This window comes from Vipera ursinii (genome assembly GCF_947247035.1).
Source record: "Vipera ursinii genome assembly, chromosome: 2".
Lineage (NCBI taxonomy): Eukaryota > Metazoa > Chordata > Lepidosauria > Squamata > Viperidae > Vipera > Vipera ursinii.
In genome coordinates this window covers 127204038-127224729 of record NC_139513.1, presented here as the reverse complement: position 1 = coordinate 127224729, position 20692 = coordinate 127204038, and the positions used below count along the sequence as shown (strand labels likewise).

General features: G+C 37.2%; 1 protein-coding gene and 1 long non-coding RNA gene across 2 annotated transcripts in view; one reads left to right on the top strand and one right to left on the bottom strand.

Annotated features, from left to right (window-relative positions):
* The window catches only part of RPTOR (regulatory associated protein of MTOR complex 1), a 438767-nt gene that overhangs the window by 121271 nt on the left and 296804 nt on the right, over nt 1–20692 (bottom strand). Inside the window, exons 17-20 of the mRNA XM_083354435.1 lie at nt 19939–20079; nt 14572–14689; nt 12182–12322; nt 10541–10699 (exon numbers count right to left, since the gene is read on the bottom strand). Of these exons, the coding sequence (XP_083210561.1) occupies nt 10541–10699; nt 12182–12322; nt 14572–14689; nt 19939–20079 (559 nt within the window). The remainder of the gene's footprint in view (nt 1–10540; nt 10700–12181; nt 12323–14571; nt 14690–19938; nt 20080–20692) is intronic.
* On the top strand, nt 6576–11513 carry LOC310635470. The gene is made up of 3 exons (XR_014491421.1): nt 6576–6767; nt 9015–9098; nt 11373–11513. It is a non-coding gene; the product is annotated as an uncharacterized lncRNA (long non-coding RNA).

Genomic DNA, 20692 nt, shown 5'->3' with positions numbered 1-20692 from the left:
TCCTCAATAGTAATAACTGTGAAAGGGATCTCGGTGTCCTAGTGGACAATCACTTAAATATGAGCCAGCAGTGTACTGCAGCTGCCAATAAGCCAACACAGTGCTAGGCTGCATTAACAGAGGGATAGAATCAAGATCACGTGAAGTGTTAATACCATTTTACAATGCCTTGGTAAGGCCACATCTGGAATATTGCATCCAGTTTTGGTCACGATGCAAAAAAGACGTTGAGATTCTAGAAAGAGTACAGAGAAGAGCAACAAAGATGATTAGGGGGCTGGAGGCTAAAACATATAAGGAACAATTACTGGAATTGGGTATGTCTAGTTTAATGAAGAGAAGGACGAGGGGTGACATGATAGCAGTGTTCCAATATCTCAGGGGTTGCCACAAAGAAGAGGGAATCAAGCTATTCTCCAAAGCACCTGATAAGAAGTTTCGATGGCCAGGTCGCAGTATTTTGTAATTTTTTTCCAGTTCTTTTTCTTTGACTCTGGCATCTCCTGGTACAGTGATATCAATCAACTGTACGCTTCGGTTCTCTACGACTGCAATATCTGGCGTGTTGTGTTCCAAATGGAGATCTGTCTGTATTCAGAAGTCCCACAAGATCTTCACCCTCTCATTCTCGACAACTTTTTCCACCCTATGTTCCCACGACTTTTCGGACACAGGCAAGTCGTATTTTTTACACAATGCCCAGTGGATTAGTTTAGCAACTTGGTCATATCTAGCTTTGTAATCAGTTTGCACGATTTTGCTGCACTCACATATTAAATGTGAAACAGTTTCAACTTTGTTGTTGTGAAGTCAGCAATTTGGATTGTCAGTAGAGTTTTGTATCTTTGCTTTCATGGCATTAGTTTGTAGTGCTTGTTCTTGAGCAGCCAGTATTAAGCCTTCCGTTTCTTTCTTGATGGTTCCCATCTTAAGCCATGCCCATGTCAAGTTGTTATCACATTTCCTCCAATGTTTTTCAAATTATTATTATTATTAATTTATTTTGTAAACAAAGAATATTTTTGAAAATATATATATATATGGATCTTTGGTCATTCGGGTTTTTTCCCGCGTAGAGTTGAAGGTGTAGGAGCAACGTTTCGACGGAATCCCATCCGTCATCCTGAGGCTGGTGGCTTCAGCTTCCTTCTTCTGTTGCTCCTACACCTTCAACTCTACGCGGGAAAAAACCCGAATGACCAAAGATCCACATACAAACACCCGCGAAAACCTCAGAAAACACACAGACACACACACACACACACACACACATATATATACATACACACACACACACACACACATATATACACACACACACACATATACATACACACACACACACACATATATACACACACACACACACATATACATACACACATACACACACACACACACACACACACACACACACACATATATATATATATATATATATATATATATATATATATATATATATATGTATTTGTTTTCATATATATATATGTATATATGTATATATGTATATATGTATATATGTATATATGTATGTATATATATATATATATGCTGGAATTCCTCTCAGAATATGAATTAATCTGGGAATAATATTCATTCTGACATTGATCATCTTTCCCCACAGGGTAAGGCTTAATAACTCCCATCTATTGATATCTGAAGAATCCCCTCATTTTTCTTTATATTACTATTGTTAGTAATCATTTTAGTATTAAGTTACTAAGTTATATGCTCTGGTATAGGAGCCATGGTGGTGCAGTGGTTGGAATGCACTATTTCAGGCTAACTCTGCCCACTGCCAGGAGTTCGATTCTGAGGTGGGTAAAATGAGTGTAAGATGAGGACCCCGATTGTTCGGGGCAATATGCTGATTCTGTAAACCAGCCAGAGAAAAGCACTGTGGAGCAGTGTATAAGTCTAAGTGCTTTTTCTATTGATATACCCAGACCTAGATATTTTTCTTTACTAAATTCTTATTTTTTCTTTTTCTTTTCTACCTTTTCCCTTTTTTTCTGCATGTTTTTCTTTTATTCTCTTTGAAGTTTGTATTAGCTCTTACTTTTTTAATTGTAACATTTAATAAAATTTCTATAAAAATGACAGCTTTGTAATTAGCTGGGCCAATTCCAAATTGGTTAAATGGGCCTTACAGTACAGAGAGTTGCAAAATGATTCCTTTTAACAAGAACACAAGAAGTAAATAGCCTTTCTTTGCTCTGAGCTTTTAATTTTACATTCAGCCATGCATGGCCCTTTACAGTATTCAGTTTAATAGTTGCAATCAGGACACTTCAATTGGCTTGCATTTTTCCACCCCTTCAATTGAAAAGGCCTGGCTGAATGGTACACACATACAAGTTAGAGCAGCTGTGGTGCCCTTTCTCTCAGATGCCTGTCTTACTGAGAACGCTGTAGGAATTCACCATAATTTGCAGTTGCAATGCTTATGCCAAATTTCTAAATTGGAGGGTTCAGAAATGAGCTCCTCTTGTTCAGAAAAGCCATGCCAATTACAGTCTGAGTTAAACTCACTGGGTAAAGCTTGTCTTGGCTTTTATTCATTTACCCATCTGATGTATATCCTATCTTTCTCTAGAAAAGCAAAGCAAAGTATGTACCATTTCCTCCCCCATCAACCATTCCCAACATTTCCTGCTACCGTTCCCCCTTTCAAAATTAATCAGGCAGGAGATTAACGAGCAACAGAGAAAACATATTAACTGTCAGCAGATGATAGGCGGTTGATCTTTAAGTTCTTTCTCTGACCTTGCCAACAAAGAGGAGGTTTATTCAGTGTTAATTTCCTGTTTGAATATACCAAGCCAGAGGGAAGCAACAGTTAAAAATACTCAGCAGCATTTCTAAGAGCACAATGGAGGATCCAGAGCCATCCTGCCATCAGGAACAGTGTGACATTTTTCTGCTTCCAGCTGATGCTCCTCCTAAATAGGTATATACTGTACATAGAAGGCAGTAAGGGGGAAAGGGGGAATAGGGTTTTTTTGGTCAGGGGAAAAAAACCCCCGAGGTTGTTGCTAGCCTTTATGGCAATCAATGACTGAAAAATTTATGCACCTGAATGAGCAATGTAAAATAAACTTTCTATAAATCCTTCAGCTATCTAAAAATACATCTTCAATCCTATGCTGTTGCATTAATGAGTATGTTCTCTTATATCATGTGTATTTTGTAATATGACAGGTAATTAAAAAAGAACTGCAATGCTGCAGAGATTAAATGATTAAAACATTCTGACTGACAAAAATAGCGCCCCGATTAATCAATCAGATTTCCTTTTTTTTTAATTTTGTAAAAAAAATGCAACCGTTGTAAAAAAAAAAAAGACTGCAGAATGCCATTTTATTATTTAAACCTCAGAGGAGATTTGAAGGAGGTGAGGGAATTCTTTATTATAACATCTCTCTTAATATGCAATTTTCAAATTTTTGTCATTTGTTTTATTTAGTTAACCAACTGAGTAAGATTCCCTTTTTTGGAAGATAGACCCTAAAATTTTATTTGAGATTTCACTTTCTTAGTGGGGATAGAGCATGTGCGGTGATTCAGGAGGAGGGGGGAGTGTCACTTAATTTTTTGGATAACAGGAGAGGGTTACAGTAGATAAAGGAAGGATAAAAACTAGCTGTATTGACATCATATCTGAGAACAAGGCTAACATTTTCTTTTTCTTTCTTTGGTGCTTTTTGGATAGAGCTGGGATTTTTCTTTGCTGTTTAAATGTTAATTGCACTGTAGCCTTGGTGACTATTTACTGAAAACATTGAAAGAAGGTACTGAGCTGCTGATTTTCAACAATCATGACCAAACTGTACAGAGGGTTTCAAGGACCACAAATCGAATGGCTCCAAGGATGGCAGCAAAAGTGCTAGACTTCAGCCAGAGTGATGGGGATTAAAATTCCTCCTCAGCCCCAGAGCCCAAGGACTCGCTCTGGCAAATCCAGCATGACAAAGATGGGGAAAATAAGAATGCATGTGGTGTGCAGCTCTGGGCTTGTTGTGGAAGGGCAAGATATTTGAATGCTAATGACAAAAAGGTTGTACAATTATTAATGATCTTTATCCATTTTCCTTTTTTTCTTACGTCAAAACTACAAAAATCAAAACTTCACTCACCAAACAGGGACACTGTTCTGTAAACATCACTGGGAAGTATCTTTCAAGTAAATACCTTGAGTTTATTCATTTGTTTTTATACTGATTCACATCTTCAGATATCTAGGTGGTTTTGTTTTCAAGCTAAACTGAAGTTAAGTAGGGTGCCTGGAGATGCATGAACATGATAAGTAGTATTTATATTTTTAAATAAAGCGAGTTAATAGTGACACAAACATAGTGGTTCAAGACAACCATGGATTGGTGAAAATTAGGAACAACAACACTTGTAGAGCTGTATATTTTTCATCTCTTAATATTCAGAATGACAATGAGAGTTTCAATACTGAAAAATTATTTCCTCTGATTGCTAAATGTCTATGGAGATTCTCAGTCGTCCAGGTCATGGTTGTCCCAAAGGTGCTTTTTCAAGAGGCAACTGGACTTCGTTTTTCTTTGAAGACGTTTCACTTCTCATCCAAGAAGCTTCTTCAGCTCTGAAGAAGAAACTGAGCTGAAGAAGCTTCTTGGATGAGAAGCGAAACATCTTCAAAGAAAAACAAGAAAGTCCAGTTGCCTCTTTAAAAAGCATCTTTGGGATCACTATAAAACGTTTTTGGACTGGACCTGTATTCTGGAACCTATTGGATTATAAAGGCTACATATAAAGACCAGAAATCTAAAGGAAACTTTGTTCTACTCTTACTGAGACAGGTGATATTAGAGGATCTCCAGGAATGATACCTCAAGAAAAAACAAACACCTTTCAGAAGGAAATATACTCTACACTACAACTAATTCACCAAACAATTATTGCATACAAAGAGGACATAAAAAGAAAGCATAATGAGACTAAAAATAATTTAGATAATATAAATGAGCAAATCTCCAAATTAAATCCACAACTAGAAAAGTTCCCAGACAATGACTACAAAGTATGAACAAATAAACCAGAAATCAGAAGATGAAGCAGAGGAAATGGACCTAGAGTTGGAAGAGATAAAAGAAGGGAAATAAGCTATCATATACAAATAACTTTCATAAAAATAGAAAGAAAATTCCTGGGCAATTTAATTGTCTTGGTTTGGAAAGCTACTTGGCAAAGAAAGAAAGTGAGAGTTAGATTTAAAAAACAGAAGATTTGACCTATTAGAGGGGGCATTATATGTTTAAATACTTGTTTGAATATGATTAAAAGAGCGGATGACCCTCAGATATAATTAAACTTTTATAATGAAAAATATGATTTAGAATTAAAATAGCATTTTTTTCTTCTTTTGATATGGGAAATATGTAAATAAGAGGAGGATTGCTATGAATAATTTTTTAGCTATATAAATGTAATTTTTCTTTTTCCATCAGGCTGACCTGGATTGATGATGGGTTTTTAAAAGTCTTAATTTTAACTGTATAATTAATATTTGGGGCTGTTATTTATTTATTTTTTTAACTTTTGTACCGTTGGTTTTTATTGTTGTTAGCCGCCCTGAGTCCTCTGGGAGATAGGGCGGCATGTAAGTCCCATAATAAAATAAATAAAATAAATAAAATAAATTAATATTGAGAAAATCATAACTGATAAAGATACCTCAAATATTGATCGGAAATCAAACTTTATTAAGAGCATGAAAAACAGGATATTGATTTATGAGTTGATATTATTGTTATTTGTATAATATTAGTAAAATATGATGAAGATGTTTATATCTAACTTTGTATATATCAATAGTACCAAGAATTATAATTGTGTAATGAGGGCAAAATGGAAAAATATGAGGAAGAAAGGAGGATCAGGGAGAAAAGACTGGATTGTGCAGTACTGAATAGATTTATATTGAGGAAGTTAATGTTAAATATGTGAACCCAGACAATATGTTGTTTATTAAGCTCTAAAGATTGTAATTCTTAAAAATTAATTTTTTTTAAAAAAAAGCACCTTTAGGACATTTCCTCTGAATATTTCTCCTACCTAGAAATGTTGCTACTGAGGAAATACAATTTATTAACAGTCATTTCTTACTAATCCTTCAGCCATTTCATCATAGGCTCAACTGAGCCTAGTGGTGCCCAAAATGCAGGATGCTGTTTTTCAACCAAGTAATTCTTCTAAGATAAGTTGCATTTTTGATGTTTGATCTCAAAAAGCTCTCTCTGTTGTGTATGTGTACATTAAGGAAGAAGGGTTAGACAATATTATTTAGAGGAGAAACCATCAGGAAATAACAGAGATGCAGAAGTGACTGGGAATTTAAAAAAAAATTCTGGAAGAAGACAGAGCCAAAACCATTTCCAAATTGTTTGTCAAGAAAATTATATGGACATATATGTGAAGGTGACAAGAATTAAATGCAAGTTGACAGAGGCTTTTACATTTCCTTTTTCTCTTTCCAATTTTCCCCTCAAACTCCCTGTTACAGGTAGACTTCGAGTTACAACAGTTCATCTAGTGACCTTTCAAAGTTACAACAGCACTGAAAAAAAGGGATGTAGTACCATTTTTTCAAACTTACATCCATTGCAGCATCTCCTGGAATTAACTTCCTAAGAGTCAGGACAATTAACCAGTGGAATAGCTTGCATTCAGAAATCGTGGGCGCACCATCACCGGAGGTTTTTAAGAAGAGACTAGATAGCCACTTGTCTGAAAAGGTATAGGTTCTCCTGCTTGAGCAGGGGGCTGGACTAGAAGACCTCCAAGGTCCCTTCCAGATTCTATTCTATTCTATTCTATTCTATTCTATTCTATTCTATTCTATTCTATTCTATTCTATTCTATTCTATTCTATTCTATTCTATTCCTATTCTATTTTCATGTGATTTACATTAAGATGCTTGGTAACTGGTTCATATTTATGATCGCTGCAAAGTCAAGGAGGAAGCCAGTTTCACTTAAACTTTTGTAACCTTCTGACCAGCAAAGTCAAGGAGGAAGCCAGTTTCACTTAACCTTGTTACTAACTTATCAACTGCAATGATTCGCTTAACAAATGTGGCAAGAAAAGTCATAAAATGTGGCAAAACTCACTTAACAAATTTCTCACTTTGCAACATAAATTTTGGGCTCAATTGTGGTCGTACATTGAGGACCACCTGTACTTCTTTCCAGCATATATCACCTAATTACATCCTTTTGGCTTTCCTTATTTTCTTTCTTGAGAACTGCCATTTCCTAAGACAGGGAACCCATCACTGCCTTTGATTTTTCCATTCTTAATATTTTCAACTTTTGATTCTGCTTCCCCCAAGACACTGCTATTGCTCTCTCCTTTAAAGCATATTCTAATAGTTGTGGCATTCCTACAAGTGCGATCTGATCATCTTTTGCCTATTCACCTGCCCACATCCCACTGCATTTCTGCATCTGAAATTAATTCATTGGGAACCTACTACCCTTTATGGTACATCTCTGGGTATTGTAGAGCTCTTAACCTTTGTTTCAGACCTTAATACTACCTTGCTTTCTTCGTTGCAATTGCACTCATGACTCCCCTTTATGTATTGCTGCCCTCATCAAAATCTATTCTGTCTCCCCTTTATCATCATATCCTTTTCAAAACTGCAACAACCTGAATTCAAAACATTTTTCTGTGTTCTATTACTTTCTTCTCTAATGATATCCATCCTGCTGATCCCATGATAGACATGCTCCAATTTTCAAGCTTAAACACACATAACTAAAATAATGAATATCATTTATTTAATTACTTTGCTCCTGCAGCCCTTATTCCTCCCCTCCAGTGTGTTAAAATGTTCAATTTGAAACTTCTTGTGATCTATATTTTTTTTATCCTCTAAGCCATAGATATGTGACGCTTTTTAAGCTGAACCTTCACTTGACCTCCAAGTGGTATGCTAGGGGGATGCATAAAAAACTAGTGAAGCTAGCATAAAATTAAATCTGATTTGGTTTCAATGTAATTAAAGCTAATATATTTAATATTCTTCTCCCTTCTGTCTCATCAGAAAGTACAATTTCTGGTAATTTCAGAAGGAGGTCTGCATTAAAGCTTGGTGTTAATCTCTAAGCACCATGTATAATGGTACTAATTCCATAATTTTAAAGATGACAAATTAATGGGATATACTGTAATTGGGATAAGTTTTCATATGCTAAAGCATCAGGTGCAGTTTCTGTTCATATCAAACAGCCTTATATAGTGTCAGATATATGAATCTTTGGGCAATATCTCTGGGCTATATTTGTCATGCATCACAGCACTAACCCAGGCATGTCCAACCCACAGCCCAGAGTCCGCATGCAGCCCTGGACAGCTAGTAATGTGGCTCCACAAGATCATAAACGTGTGTGAGACCACCAGGCTGAGCCCGAGGGTGGTGTGAAATGTATCATCAATCTGGAGTACCTATGGCCCCAGAAGAGATGCAATTCTAGCCTCCCTTGAAGTCTGTTGATACCAATTCTCCTTGACCGTTACTAGTTCAGATTCTTGTGTATAGATAGCATGAAATAAACTTGTGAATTTATCCTGGTTCCTGACTTCTTCCACCTGCCAAAACATATCATTATGTGATTTATGCCCATTAACTATGTTGTATATTTTACATGTGGCCCAGGACAATTCCTCTTTACTCAAAGTGGCCTGGTCAAACCAAAAAGTTGTTCAACCATGGTCTAACGTGAGCAGCACTGATTCCTTACAGACATTCTCACTCTTGCTAACCAGACCAAAAATGGAATCTGAGAGCATACCTGTGCAAAACAGCAACTTTCTCAGTCAAATATAGGAGCTCTTCTAAATCACAACTATATTGCTAAATATTATTATTTTTTATACGGGTAACGCTACTCTGCAGCTTTGTTAAGAAAGTCTGCCATCTCTAAAGTCAAGCATATGGATTGTTCACAATTTTAAAATGATTTTCTTTGCACAGTAGCTGAAAGGATGAAAGACTTTTCTATAAAGTGGAAAGGTGGAAGAAAGAAGTCATGAGGGGGAAGAATCCCCCATCATTTAAAAGGTAAGTGCTGAAAGTAATGGAATTTTGTGCAAGTTATGAATTTTAAACCACTTCCAGAAGCTATGTTGTTTACAGCTGCATGTGAGCAGTTCCTGGAAGAATACGAATAAAGGGAGGCCTTGGAAAACTGCTTTGGGTCACTCTTTTTGTGTCTGTGTGCTTATTTTCAGTTTTTTTGAGTTTAACTCTTTTGAAACTCAGGTAACAAATTAAACTCTGAAGAAAACATCTGAAGAAAACAATGGGGAAATATCAAGCTTTACAAAAGGAGCAATTGAGGCGCCAGAGTATTGTAAAAGAGATGATATAAAGGGCACATCCTCTGCAGAAAATATGTTCTTCCTTCTGTTTCCCAAACAAGTAAAAGTATTTGTCAGTTTCTCATTCTTTTGTAATTTCACTTTTTAATGTTTTTTGAATTTGGTTAGCTATATTGAAGTTTTTTAGCATTATATTCCCAATGTGACTTGTAATTTAGTTGGATCATAATCCCAAGAATAATCCCAGTCACCACAAAACATATTATATGCAAGAGTAGCTGCAGAGTTGGTGACCAGAAGGGAGGAATGAAAAATAATAGATAGCAGTTTTAAAAACAACCTTTCCAACTCTCTTGTAAGTTGTTAATATTCATATTAAACATTGAGTGCCATTGCTTCTTCTTGAAAGAAATGCCGAATAATCTAGGTTAGGCTATTTGTCCATCCAGCCCGGTACGTTCCTTGATCTTTCTACCTAAAAATGTCAGGATTTGACTCCTTATTTGCAACCTATCATAGCTGTGCCTCTTCTCTATTTTCTAATGATGGTGGCAGGGGATTTTATAAGGGTACTTGGGCAAAGGGAGTGGCACATACTCACAGTCCACATCCATGGAACCTTTAATCTGAACCGTCAACAACATTATTGTGCAGTCGGCACCATGATACAGGCAAAGAAGTTTTACTCTAAAGATGGTGACTGCCTATCCTGCCCAAAGAGCTTAAGTGACCATTGCAGTAATAGTAAGCTATGCTAGCTTGGCTAGATTGCTCCTGGCCTTTTCTGCCTAGCTAGGAAAAAGTGAGATACAAACTGAATAATCCACAGACAAATTAGAAAGGAACGTTGCTGATTACAAGAATGTCACCTTACCAAATAGTGAGTTAAGAGGAGACCATAGGCCATGTGCTGCCTGTTTAATAGTTCCGTCATAAATTCCAATCAATATTTGCTTCTTTTGCTTAAATTAGGAGGGGAAAAAAATATCCCGGATAGAAAATTGACACAGGCCCACATGAACCTTGTTGCATCGTTACAAATCTACATGTTCTTTCCCCCAAACTTTCAATCATTATTTTCTACTCGTTCTACCACAAGGATGTTGGCTTGGAGCGACTGTCGACCTTTTCATCCTGCCCTCTGTATTATCAGTAATCTGGCTTGAAAACATTTAGGCTTACCTATCAAAGAAGTCAGTGATGAGTAGGAGCTGACTCTCCTCATCTTGTCAATCGTCTCAAAAGACAAGATATATTCTTCATTTTCAGGGCTGCCCAAGGTGCTGCTGGCACTGCTGCTGGTGCTCAGATTCCCGGGGGAAAATGCAACACAGCTTCCAGCTATTGAGTAAAAACAAGAATGCAGACACTGAACAAAACACTTATGCAAGGACTGTGCTCCATAAAGTGTGAATACGTATGGAAATTTGAGGGAGAAGGGAGATACTTGGTTTTGCAGTAGTTCTCTATTAGCCACGTGCAGAAATCCTAGTGGCTGCAATGTGGCATCACACATGAATTCCAACATTTTGCCACCAGGCTCCACCTGTCTGAGGCTTAGCTTCCTCTCAGTTAAGTTTTATTTTATAAATTAACATACCAGTTCTGTCTCTATTCTTAAAAAGTAAAAAAACAACAACAGTATTTCAGAAGGGGTGTCATATCACAGTATGCTCAGTAATGGAGAAAAAAAGATCATACCAATATTAATTTAAATATTAAAACTTATCTGACAGCAGAAATTAGCAGACATAGGCAACTTTGTAATGTGGAAATATTTTGGGGATGCATGAATGACTTGGGACTTCCTGCAAGATACATGTTTTTTCTGTGTAAAAAAAAAGCAGGAAAAGATTAAAATAATGAAATTTAAGGAATAATAGGTGGGGGAGGCATGTTGATTTCATGTCCTTCCACCAAGGAACTGGCTGCTATGATTATGTCCTGAAATCTGCATGTGAAAGGAAACTCATAAAAAGAGGAATTTTTTTTCTTCTTCTTCTCTTTTTTTCAGTGCCGCAGCTACCTGTTTTCCCTGAAAAACTACTTATGAGCCGAAGAACCTTTTGGATATGGCAGAACAGCATCACGACTTGCTTCTAGATAAGGGAATGTACAAGGTGGTCCTCAAATTATGACCGGAATTGAGCCCAAAATTTCCACTGCTAAGCAAGACAGTTGCTAAGTGAGTTTTGCCCCATTTTATGAGCTTTCTTGCCATGGTTGTTAAGTGAATGACTGCAGTTGTTAACACAGGTGTTAAATGAATCTGGCTTTCCCATTGACTTTGCTTCTCAGAAGGTCACAAAAAATGATCATATGACCTTGGGACTGCGATCATCATAAATACATGCTAGCTGCTGAGTGTCCAAATTTTGATCATGTGAACACGGGGAAGCTGCAATGGTTATAAGCGTGCAAAATGGGCATATGTCACTTTTTCCATTGTTGTCGTAACTTAAAACAGTAACTAAATGAATGGTTGTAAATTGAGGACTGTCTGTAACTGAAAGTCAGATGAAGATATTATATATGTATGCAACTTTGTTATTGCAAGATGTTTTCTTTTTTCTCTCCCTTCTCTTTCAGCACTTGCTTTGGGAGAGGCACAGGACTATTGTCGAGAGGACAGATATATCACTATGCCAATAAACCCACTTCTGGTCCTGATTTTCAGGCTCCAGTCCCATGTCACACTATTCACAAACAGTAATTAGAGACACTGTCCACTTTTAACTGTGCCATTTCTGCTGTAGACCCAGATGCACACACAGTATAAAGTTTTGTTTGGTTTGTTTTTTTTAAAATGAAAAGTTCTCTTACATTCTTCATTCAAACTGAGATTCTGCAGAGACTTATTCAAGTTCCTTGCTGTGGTGACTGCTCGAATATTTCCATAGGAGCTGACAGAACGGAGTTTTGGAGTACATGGATTATCTCGAACTGGAGTCAGACTTCCAACTTCTAGGGAGGCAATATAAATATTTATCCCCACAAAATAGCACACCAGTAATAGTTTCAAGTAAGTGAATAATAGTAGCCACTGCGGCCCCTTAGACAAAGTTTTATTTATTTATTTATTTAAATAAATGATAAGATAACTTATATGCCACCCACGTAGTGTCAAATTAACTAGGTGGCAGTTGGTGGTGCTATGTCTCGTTTTAGCCTCAGTGTTCATTTGGATATGTTTCCCTATGGCTTTTCTTTATCTTTTACAGTCCAGAGTTGCTTCAAACCGGGAGATGGGTGGTATATGCATTTAATAAAGAAATACATAATTAAAAAATCTTTTAGGCAATGCACAAGTAGGTAACAAATCAAGGAACAAATCAACATAGGTAAACAGTAAACAACGGCTTAGTCAAGGAGCTACCAAGAAGAAAACAAGACTCCCACCAACACGGACAGGGCAAGCCCCTATATATAAACTATATATAAAAAGACAGCAAAGTCTATTCCCTTCTGGCACCGAAGAGTAACAGTGGCACAGTAGAATAATAAAATGCCTGTAAGAAAACAACCAAACTCAGAGAGCACAAGGACTCCACAAGCAACGAAGTGAAAGGCTAGACGGCTTCTCTTTCTTCCTTTTAACAAATGTTCTAGTTCAGTATTAATAGGATAAATGTACTAGTTTAGTATCAGTGGGACAATCAATGGGATTTTTCACACGTAACATTTTAAAACTGAGATGCTATTTCAATTACCTTATTTAAAGTAGAGGAAAATGTACAGACTGCTACTGTGCAAGGTCTCTTAGCTATAATGAGATTTACGTGACATCCCCAAACCAAGCTGAGCTCATTTGAGTTCAGCAATGTATCACTGCTGAGGTGCGAGTCTGGATATTATAATAAAAGAGCAAACAACAAAAAAAGCTTAATGATCTTTTTCCTGCCTAAATATTTACCCAAAGAATTCCATTATATTATGAATGCTTGCAATTTTAATTTTTTTTATCCTATTTTTCTCCAAAAGGCAGACTTAGTTGGCTATAAAAAGGCTTTCATAATGCACACCAAAGAAAGCTTTGCGTGCATTTTATTTATAACCATTTACTTCCTATATAAAAAGAAGGCAAAGTAATGTTGATCTATGTTTCCAGTTTTTAAAATGCATGCCTCCCCCCCTTTTTAAGGCACAGTAGCTATTAACGTACACATTTTATTTATAGGGTACATATAAACTGTTTCAAACAAATTTATTCCGAGCAGCATATAATTTTGCAACCTTCTAATTCGGATTTAAAGAAAATATAATATAACTAACAAAATAAATCATAACTAAAATTTATAAAGCACATAAATAAATTGGGACTTTAAACCAAAGAATCTAATGTCGCTGTGCAGAAGAATAGTCACAACATCCTGCCCTCCAGGCTTAATAGAACAACTAAGTTTTTAGGCTTTCTGAAATTCAGGAGGGAAGAGATTATTTTAACATTTTTGGAGGGAGGCACTATTCCAGGGAAGAGTGAATGAAAAGCAGGAAGCTTTTATCTAAATAAATCAACTGCTCCCCAAACTATACAGGATCCACAATATTAATTTGAAACTAATAATAGTTTGTCCTGGACCTTTACAATCTTTCCACACAAATTAAATGTATTAGGAGAAAGGACAGAAGAAACATGTAGGCCTTTCCTCACTTGCATCTAAACATCTGGCTGGGGATCTTCTTCAATGGTCAGCAAGGCCAACTGCCATATAAAGATGAACAACAGAACTATTTGCTCTTTGGCTGTTTCTTATCACAGTTGCCTTCTGCAGGAATCATGAAACACTGAGAAGTTGTTTTCTGGTTTTCCTTTTCGTTCGGCACCTTCTTTTTCTTTGATGCTATAAGATTGTAAAGCTAAAAACCCAGGGACTGAGTTTTTGTTTAAAAATATTGTTACGTAAGCTGTTCTAGGAGTTTCTTAAACTGATCAGCAGGGTATAAATGCTTTACATAAAAAATAAACTGCTGGTGTTGCATATGAATCAACATAATGCTAGGGGAGTTTAAACACTTCAAGTTGAATTTTATTTTCTATCTTATTTTCCAACAGAATTGGGATTTATTTTTGGCACTTTTAGACCTCAGATAAATTAATATGATTCAAGAAAATGGGAGAAGGAAACAGATTTTTTCCCCAGTTTCCTGTTAAAAAGATAGCTCACAAAATCAACTTCTACAACTTTGTGCCTGCAAAGAAGATGATAGAGTACCTGGAGCAGCAGGTGAGGGCAATGCATAGTTCTTCTCTTCTTCCATAAACTGTAAGGCAACTGTACAGAAATTGTTTTCATACTGAACCACATGGTGACTCAGTGCCACAACTAACTCCTGTTGAGAAACAAAGATGAAAAGTTGGTCTTTGAACCCCATGGACATCAATAAATTAACCATAAGAATGTTCCATCACTGGAGAGGTGTTACCAAGTGCCCGTCAAATAGCTTGAGCTGCATATCACAGGATACCAATCAGTAACATTGAAGTTATAGGAAGATTTACCATAATGCTTTCATTATCATAGTTAGTTAAAGCAATAATCACCAGAAGCTTCAACTAAAGCTAAATCTAATGTCAGAATCAAGAAATGGCATCCTTCTTTTACTCTTGTACATTGATTAGACTACACCTAGAACACTATTGTCAGTTTGGGGCACTGCACTGACAAATCAGACGGCATCTACAGGATAGTAATCAAAATGATATACAGCCTGGAAGGGGGAAAAAAGAATTAGGAAGAACAGTTGAAGACACTGTGTATGATTAGCTTGGAGATGACTGCAGGAAGTCATGATGCATTCATTATTCAGAGTTATTTCAGAAGACAGTACCCAAAATGATAGATTTGAACTATAAGGAAGTAAATGTTGGCAGAACATCAAGATAGATCTAATAGCAAGCGTTGCCCAAGAATGGAATCACTTGGAAGGTGGTGGACTCTGGAGTTCTTTAAGAAAAATTCCCTTCCAGCCCTTTACTTCCTGGCAAAAGCTTTAGCTTTAGAAAATGAAAACTATCTATCCCATCTATCTAAAGAGAGAAAATCTGACCTAAGCTTGCTTAGAGTACAATATCACAATCACACTATAAATATAACAGGAATGGAGGAAGAGCAGAAAGCATATTCTTCTGGAAAATATGGAGTCTGTTGAAAGTTGTGAGCATTGTATGTTTTCTTCTGTTCAATCTTTGAGACTGTCTGGGCCAATCCCTGCAGTTTTCTTGGTAAGGTTTTTCAGAAGTGGTTGGCCATTGCCTTCTTCCTAGGGCTAAGAGAAAGTGGTTGGCCCAAGGTCACCTAACTGGATTTGTGCCTAATTCAACTCATGGTCTCCTGGTTTCTAGCCTGATTCCTTAACCACTACACCAAACAGGCTCTTAACATTATATAATCTTTTACAAATAAATCCCAAACTCCAGACAGATTCCAATATAACAGTCTCAGGGGCCTCTTAGAAATTGCATTATTCCTTGGGAAATACCTATTATAGACTTTTAATTTGGAAAATATCATCCTCACCCATTGCTAAATAATATTTGAGTGGGATTGTTTTTGGAATGATTTCTACACTCATAGAATAAGCTTTCACACTGTATAAAGCCAAAGTTTGGTTAAACAAGGTTTCAAGCAATAGACTAAGCCAATAAGCATTATGTTAAAACACAATGGATGAATTCCCATAACATACTAAACCCAAACCAAAGCTTTACCTCATTATGGATTAAGTACAGTGTGTGAATCCACACATAAAAAACATTACATGAACATTTTCCCCACAACAACAGCCCTGGGGAGGTGGGTTGGGCTGAGAGAGAATGACTGGGCAAGGTCACCCAGTTGGCTTTCATGGCTAGGGCAGGATTTGAACTCACTGTCTCCCACTTTTTAGCCTGGGGCCTTAGTAATTCCAAAATAATACCAAGGAAGCAATTATCATGTAGGGCAGGGGTAGGGAACCTTGGCTCTTTTATGACTTGTGGACTTCAGCTCCCAGAATTCCTGAGTCAGCATGGCTGGTTCAGGAATTCTGGGTATTGAAGTCCACAAATCATAAAAGAGCCAAGGTTCTCTACCCCTAATCTAAGGAAATCAGTTCTAGATTTCAGCTATTATTGAGACTCTGATGGGATACTGTTAGGTTCTTGATTTTATTTAAGTAGCCATGATACAGTTGTTGAAGGAAAGCAAAGAGATAATTTTTTTAACAGTCTGAATTTAACATTTTTATATCAGACTTGGATTTCTGGATTCAACAATATTTCCCATCTTTTACAAAAATGCATTGGGCTGTTCCTGTTTGCTTCTAAGATAAGAAGAGCACATACATTTCCTTCAATCTTTTCCTTGAAACCAGCTGACAGCAATGCTTAGCCAATATATTCTCTTTTGCTTTAGTGTAGTTGAAAGCTTTTGTGAGCATCAAAAAAAAAAAAAAGCAAGAGAATCAAGTCCCTAGAAATCAGCATTCTGACAAAATTAATACCCATCTGTCACCTCAAGTGAGAATGAGGGCACTTTTTTATATGTTGCTTGGTGAAACATTGATTTTTCCTTCACTTTGGCATAAGGATCTGAAGAAAGCAGGAACATTTGACTCCAAAATGTATTATTTGCAACAAAAGGCTTTTTATTCTTGGCCAGGCTACCCTCCTTATTATTTGATTCAAACCAGTATTGTCAAACTGATGTATTGTCCTGGAAATAGTGAATAGGAAGAGATGAAATTACAGCATTGTTTTCTTATCCATAGATAATTTTATCCATTAAAATATAATTTACCATACTACCATTTTAGTTTAGGTTGAAGACAACTTGCCTTATTAAAAAGGCAATTATTTTCTGGAACTACCAGAAGATGAAACTATGAAACTGGCAATTGGTAATCTTAAAAATCTCAGATTTATTTTCTTCAAATGTCTATCTACAATGAATTAAGAAAAATACTAGCTATAAAGGAAGGTCAGAAACCTATCCTTGCATTTTATTTACAGATGTACTACTAAGTCATCAGGCTAGCAACTGGGAGATTGTGAGTTCTAGTCCCGCCTTAGGAATTAAACCAGCTGGATGACCTTAGGTCATCGCTTTCTGTCAGCCCCAGGAAGGAGGCAATGGCAAATTACTTCTGAAAAACCTTGCCAAGAAAATAGCAGGGATTTGTTCAGGCAGTCTCTGAAAATTGGTTATGACTGAATGGAAGGGGAAAAAAAACATATAGAAGAGTCAGCTAGAAAAGATCAAAAACAGTTTGCATACAATATAGCAATACCAAGCAGGTCATTCTGGGCACTTTATACCTCAGTGCTATCAAATGATTAATATGCTACTTTTCTGTAAAAGGAAATCCGAGCAGACCAAGATCAGTTTATTAAATCCCACCCTTTCCCCCCACCGCCAGGTTAAAGAGAGCTATTTCTTGAATGAAGCTGTCTTCTTTCATTCCTGCATTGCCATATACTTCCCTTTTTCTTCTAGAGGACTGCCAGATATTTCTGTTTCCAGTAGAAAATTGTTATTTCATATTTAATATAAAACTGCTATGCAAACAGTGATCAACAGAAAAGCTTTTCAGAATCCATCTCCTAAGAGGAATGAAAAATTTCTTCAAACTGTCTTAGTTTTGAAAGCATAGAACAAGACAGAAATCTCCTCCTCCTCCTCCTCTTCCTCCTCCTCCTCCTCCTCCTCCCTGTTGTTGTTTAAACAAAGGAGCTCCAGATAAAAGTAGCGGTATACAATCTAACAGCTTGCTGATGACAATTGCCACTTCTCTTTGGCATTCAGCAGCACACTTTCCAACAATGAATATTTTGCCAGGTCTAAAATTATCCTTTTTAAATACCCAGTTTTTCATTATTTTGTTATACAATGGTCCTTTTCTATTCCAAAAAGGATTATTCACACTTAAATGCCACATTGATAACAACCCAACTGGGTGCAAAGAACTATCAGGTCAGACAAGAAACAGCACATCATCTTTTAGAATGACGGTCCACTGGAGGGGTGATAGCAAAATGGTAGCTATATCCATCCCTATAGTTCCACCCAACTTGTCTTTTGCAGAAAGTGCTCTCTATCTAACTCTGTGAGTTGAGCTTAACTTTGTTTCTTTTAAAACCGTTTTCAGACCGAAAACAAAGCCAAGTGCAAAAATGATACTTTGGGAAGCGACACGTCTCAGGCAAGGAAGAGGCAAAATAATCTAAATCACCTGACTTGCCATTCAGAGAAATCACTGATCAACCACAGCCAGTAAAGCCTGACGTGCAGAAAATTAGATGATAGATGTAGTCATCAAGCAGCTGAAATCCCTGGGGAGGGCCTTACGCATTAATTCCCTTTTTTACCCACTTCTCATGAGTCAGCAAAATAAAGAAAAATAAATTGTCGGCTCCAGCTTCTCTTTTGTTAGAAGAATTTTATTTGAAAGAACTGATAAGTTGGGAAAGCGGTGCCTGCTCATACATAAATCACCTCCAGTTACCAGGGATCAACACTGAAAAGGAGGAGGAGCTGGAGGAGGAAGAGGAGGAGAGAAGGGCAGCTTTTAAAATCCCGTAGTACTTTCCCCTGAGTGAAAAACAGGCTAAAATCCCCTTTCTAAGCTCTTAACTCAGGGGTCTTCAAACTTGGCCCTTTTATGACTTGTGGACTTCAACTCCCAGAATTCCTCAGCCAGCTAAGCTGGCTGAGGAATTCTGGGAGTTGAAGTCCACAAGTCATAAAAGGGCCAAGTTTGAAGACCCCTGTCTTAACTGCTATAAAAAGTAGAAAAAAAGCACTGCCCCTCTCTCTTTGATTTTGGTACAGTCCTTAGAGCCCTCTCATTTCCCATGGAAATTTGGTATCAATCCTATGAGCCAGTTTTAGGATTCATAATAAGGACTGGTATCGGGGGGGGGGGAACCCTCAGTAAACAAAGATATTCAGAATGTTATGCACAGGTACTCCTCATTTAACAATCATTCATTCAGTGACTGATCCTCAAAGTTCCAGTTATCCCAGAATCCCCATGGTCACATGATTAGAGACCTGGGTGCTTGCCAATTGGCTTGCACTTAAGAAAGTTGCAGTGTTCTGTAGTCACAAGACCTCTGCTATGTTCTTTCCTACAAAGCAAAGTCAATGGGGAAGCCAGCAGGAAAAACTGCAAGTTGTTCAAGTAAGTTGCTCACATTCTCCCTCACCTGGCAGCAACCACTGTGCTTGTGTCACGTCTTGGGGGCCGCTGATGTACTCTCCTCTACATGGCAGCAGCCACCCTTGGTCCTGCCATGTTTGTACTTTGTCAGCCACCCACAGACCCTTCTGCACATAGCAGCAGCCACTTACCAGCTAGCTGGTCTACTTACAAGCCACCTGGGACTTTCTTGATGATCCTCGCTTAACAAGGGAATAGTGAGCACTGGGAACTCTAACTAATTGCCAACTGATGTGGTCCTGTGACATCACATTTTACGACTGCATCACTTAGCAACAGAAATTCCTGCCCCAATTACTGTTGCTAATTGAGAAATGCCTGGATTTAAAACTAATAAGGCCATGATACTAACATCTGTCCCTCCTAACCCTTTGTTATACCTTTCGGACCATGGGGCTTCCATCATTAATGAGCTGGGCCAGCATCATGGCAACATTGTGATCTATAGTCGTGGAATGATCTGTCCGCTCAGCAGAATTGCCGACAAAAGTGCCAAGGGCAAAGACTGCTGCACAGCGAACCTACAAGAGAAAGAGAAGGCATCATAACAGAGCATAAGAGTCCGTACTTACTACTTTGCCAAAAATAGGCCAAATCAAGTTTTTTGCTGAAAAATGCAGATGTAAATCAGACATACTTGTTTCATAGGGCCAAGAGGTATTCAGACTGGAAACTTGTTCAAAAAAATTTAAACAAGTACTCAGTGCAGTCTAATAAGTAACAAGAAAAATTAATTGATTAAAGAGCTCTCCACTTCTATTTGCACATTTGTTAATTTGCTGCTGCTAGCTGAAGCGTTAGAAGTACTTAAAAGGCATATTTGGTTTTCCCACTAAAGCGAATGCTTTACAATCGTTGTCTTTGTCTTCTAAACAATGAATGATTAGATTTATCAATTAAAATCAATATAATTATACTTAAACTGAGTCAGATTGCAATCCTATTGTAGGAAGTCCTCCAAACAAGTCATTAAGCAAAGCGATTCCTAAGTGAAACCATGTCTGTGCTTATGACCTTACTTCAGCTTCCCTTTGCTTGACAGACCTACAAAGATCATAAATGTGAGAATTGGTCGTAAAATTACTTTTTCATCACCGTCATAACTGTGAACGGTCACTAAATGAGGCAGTTACT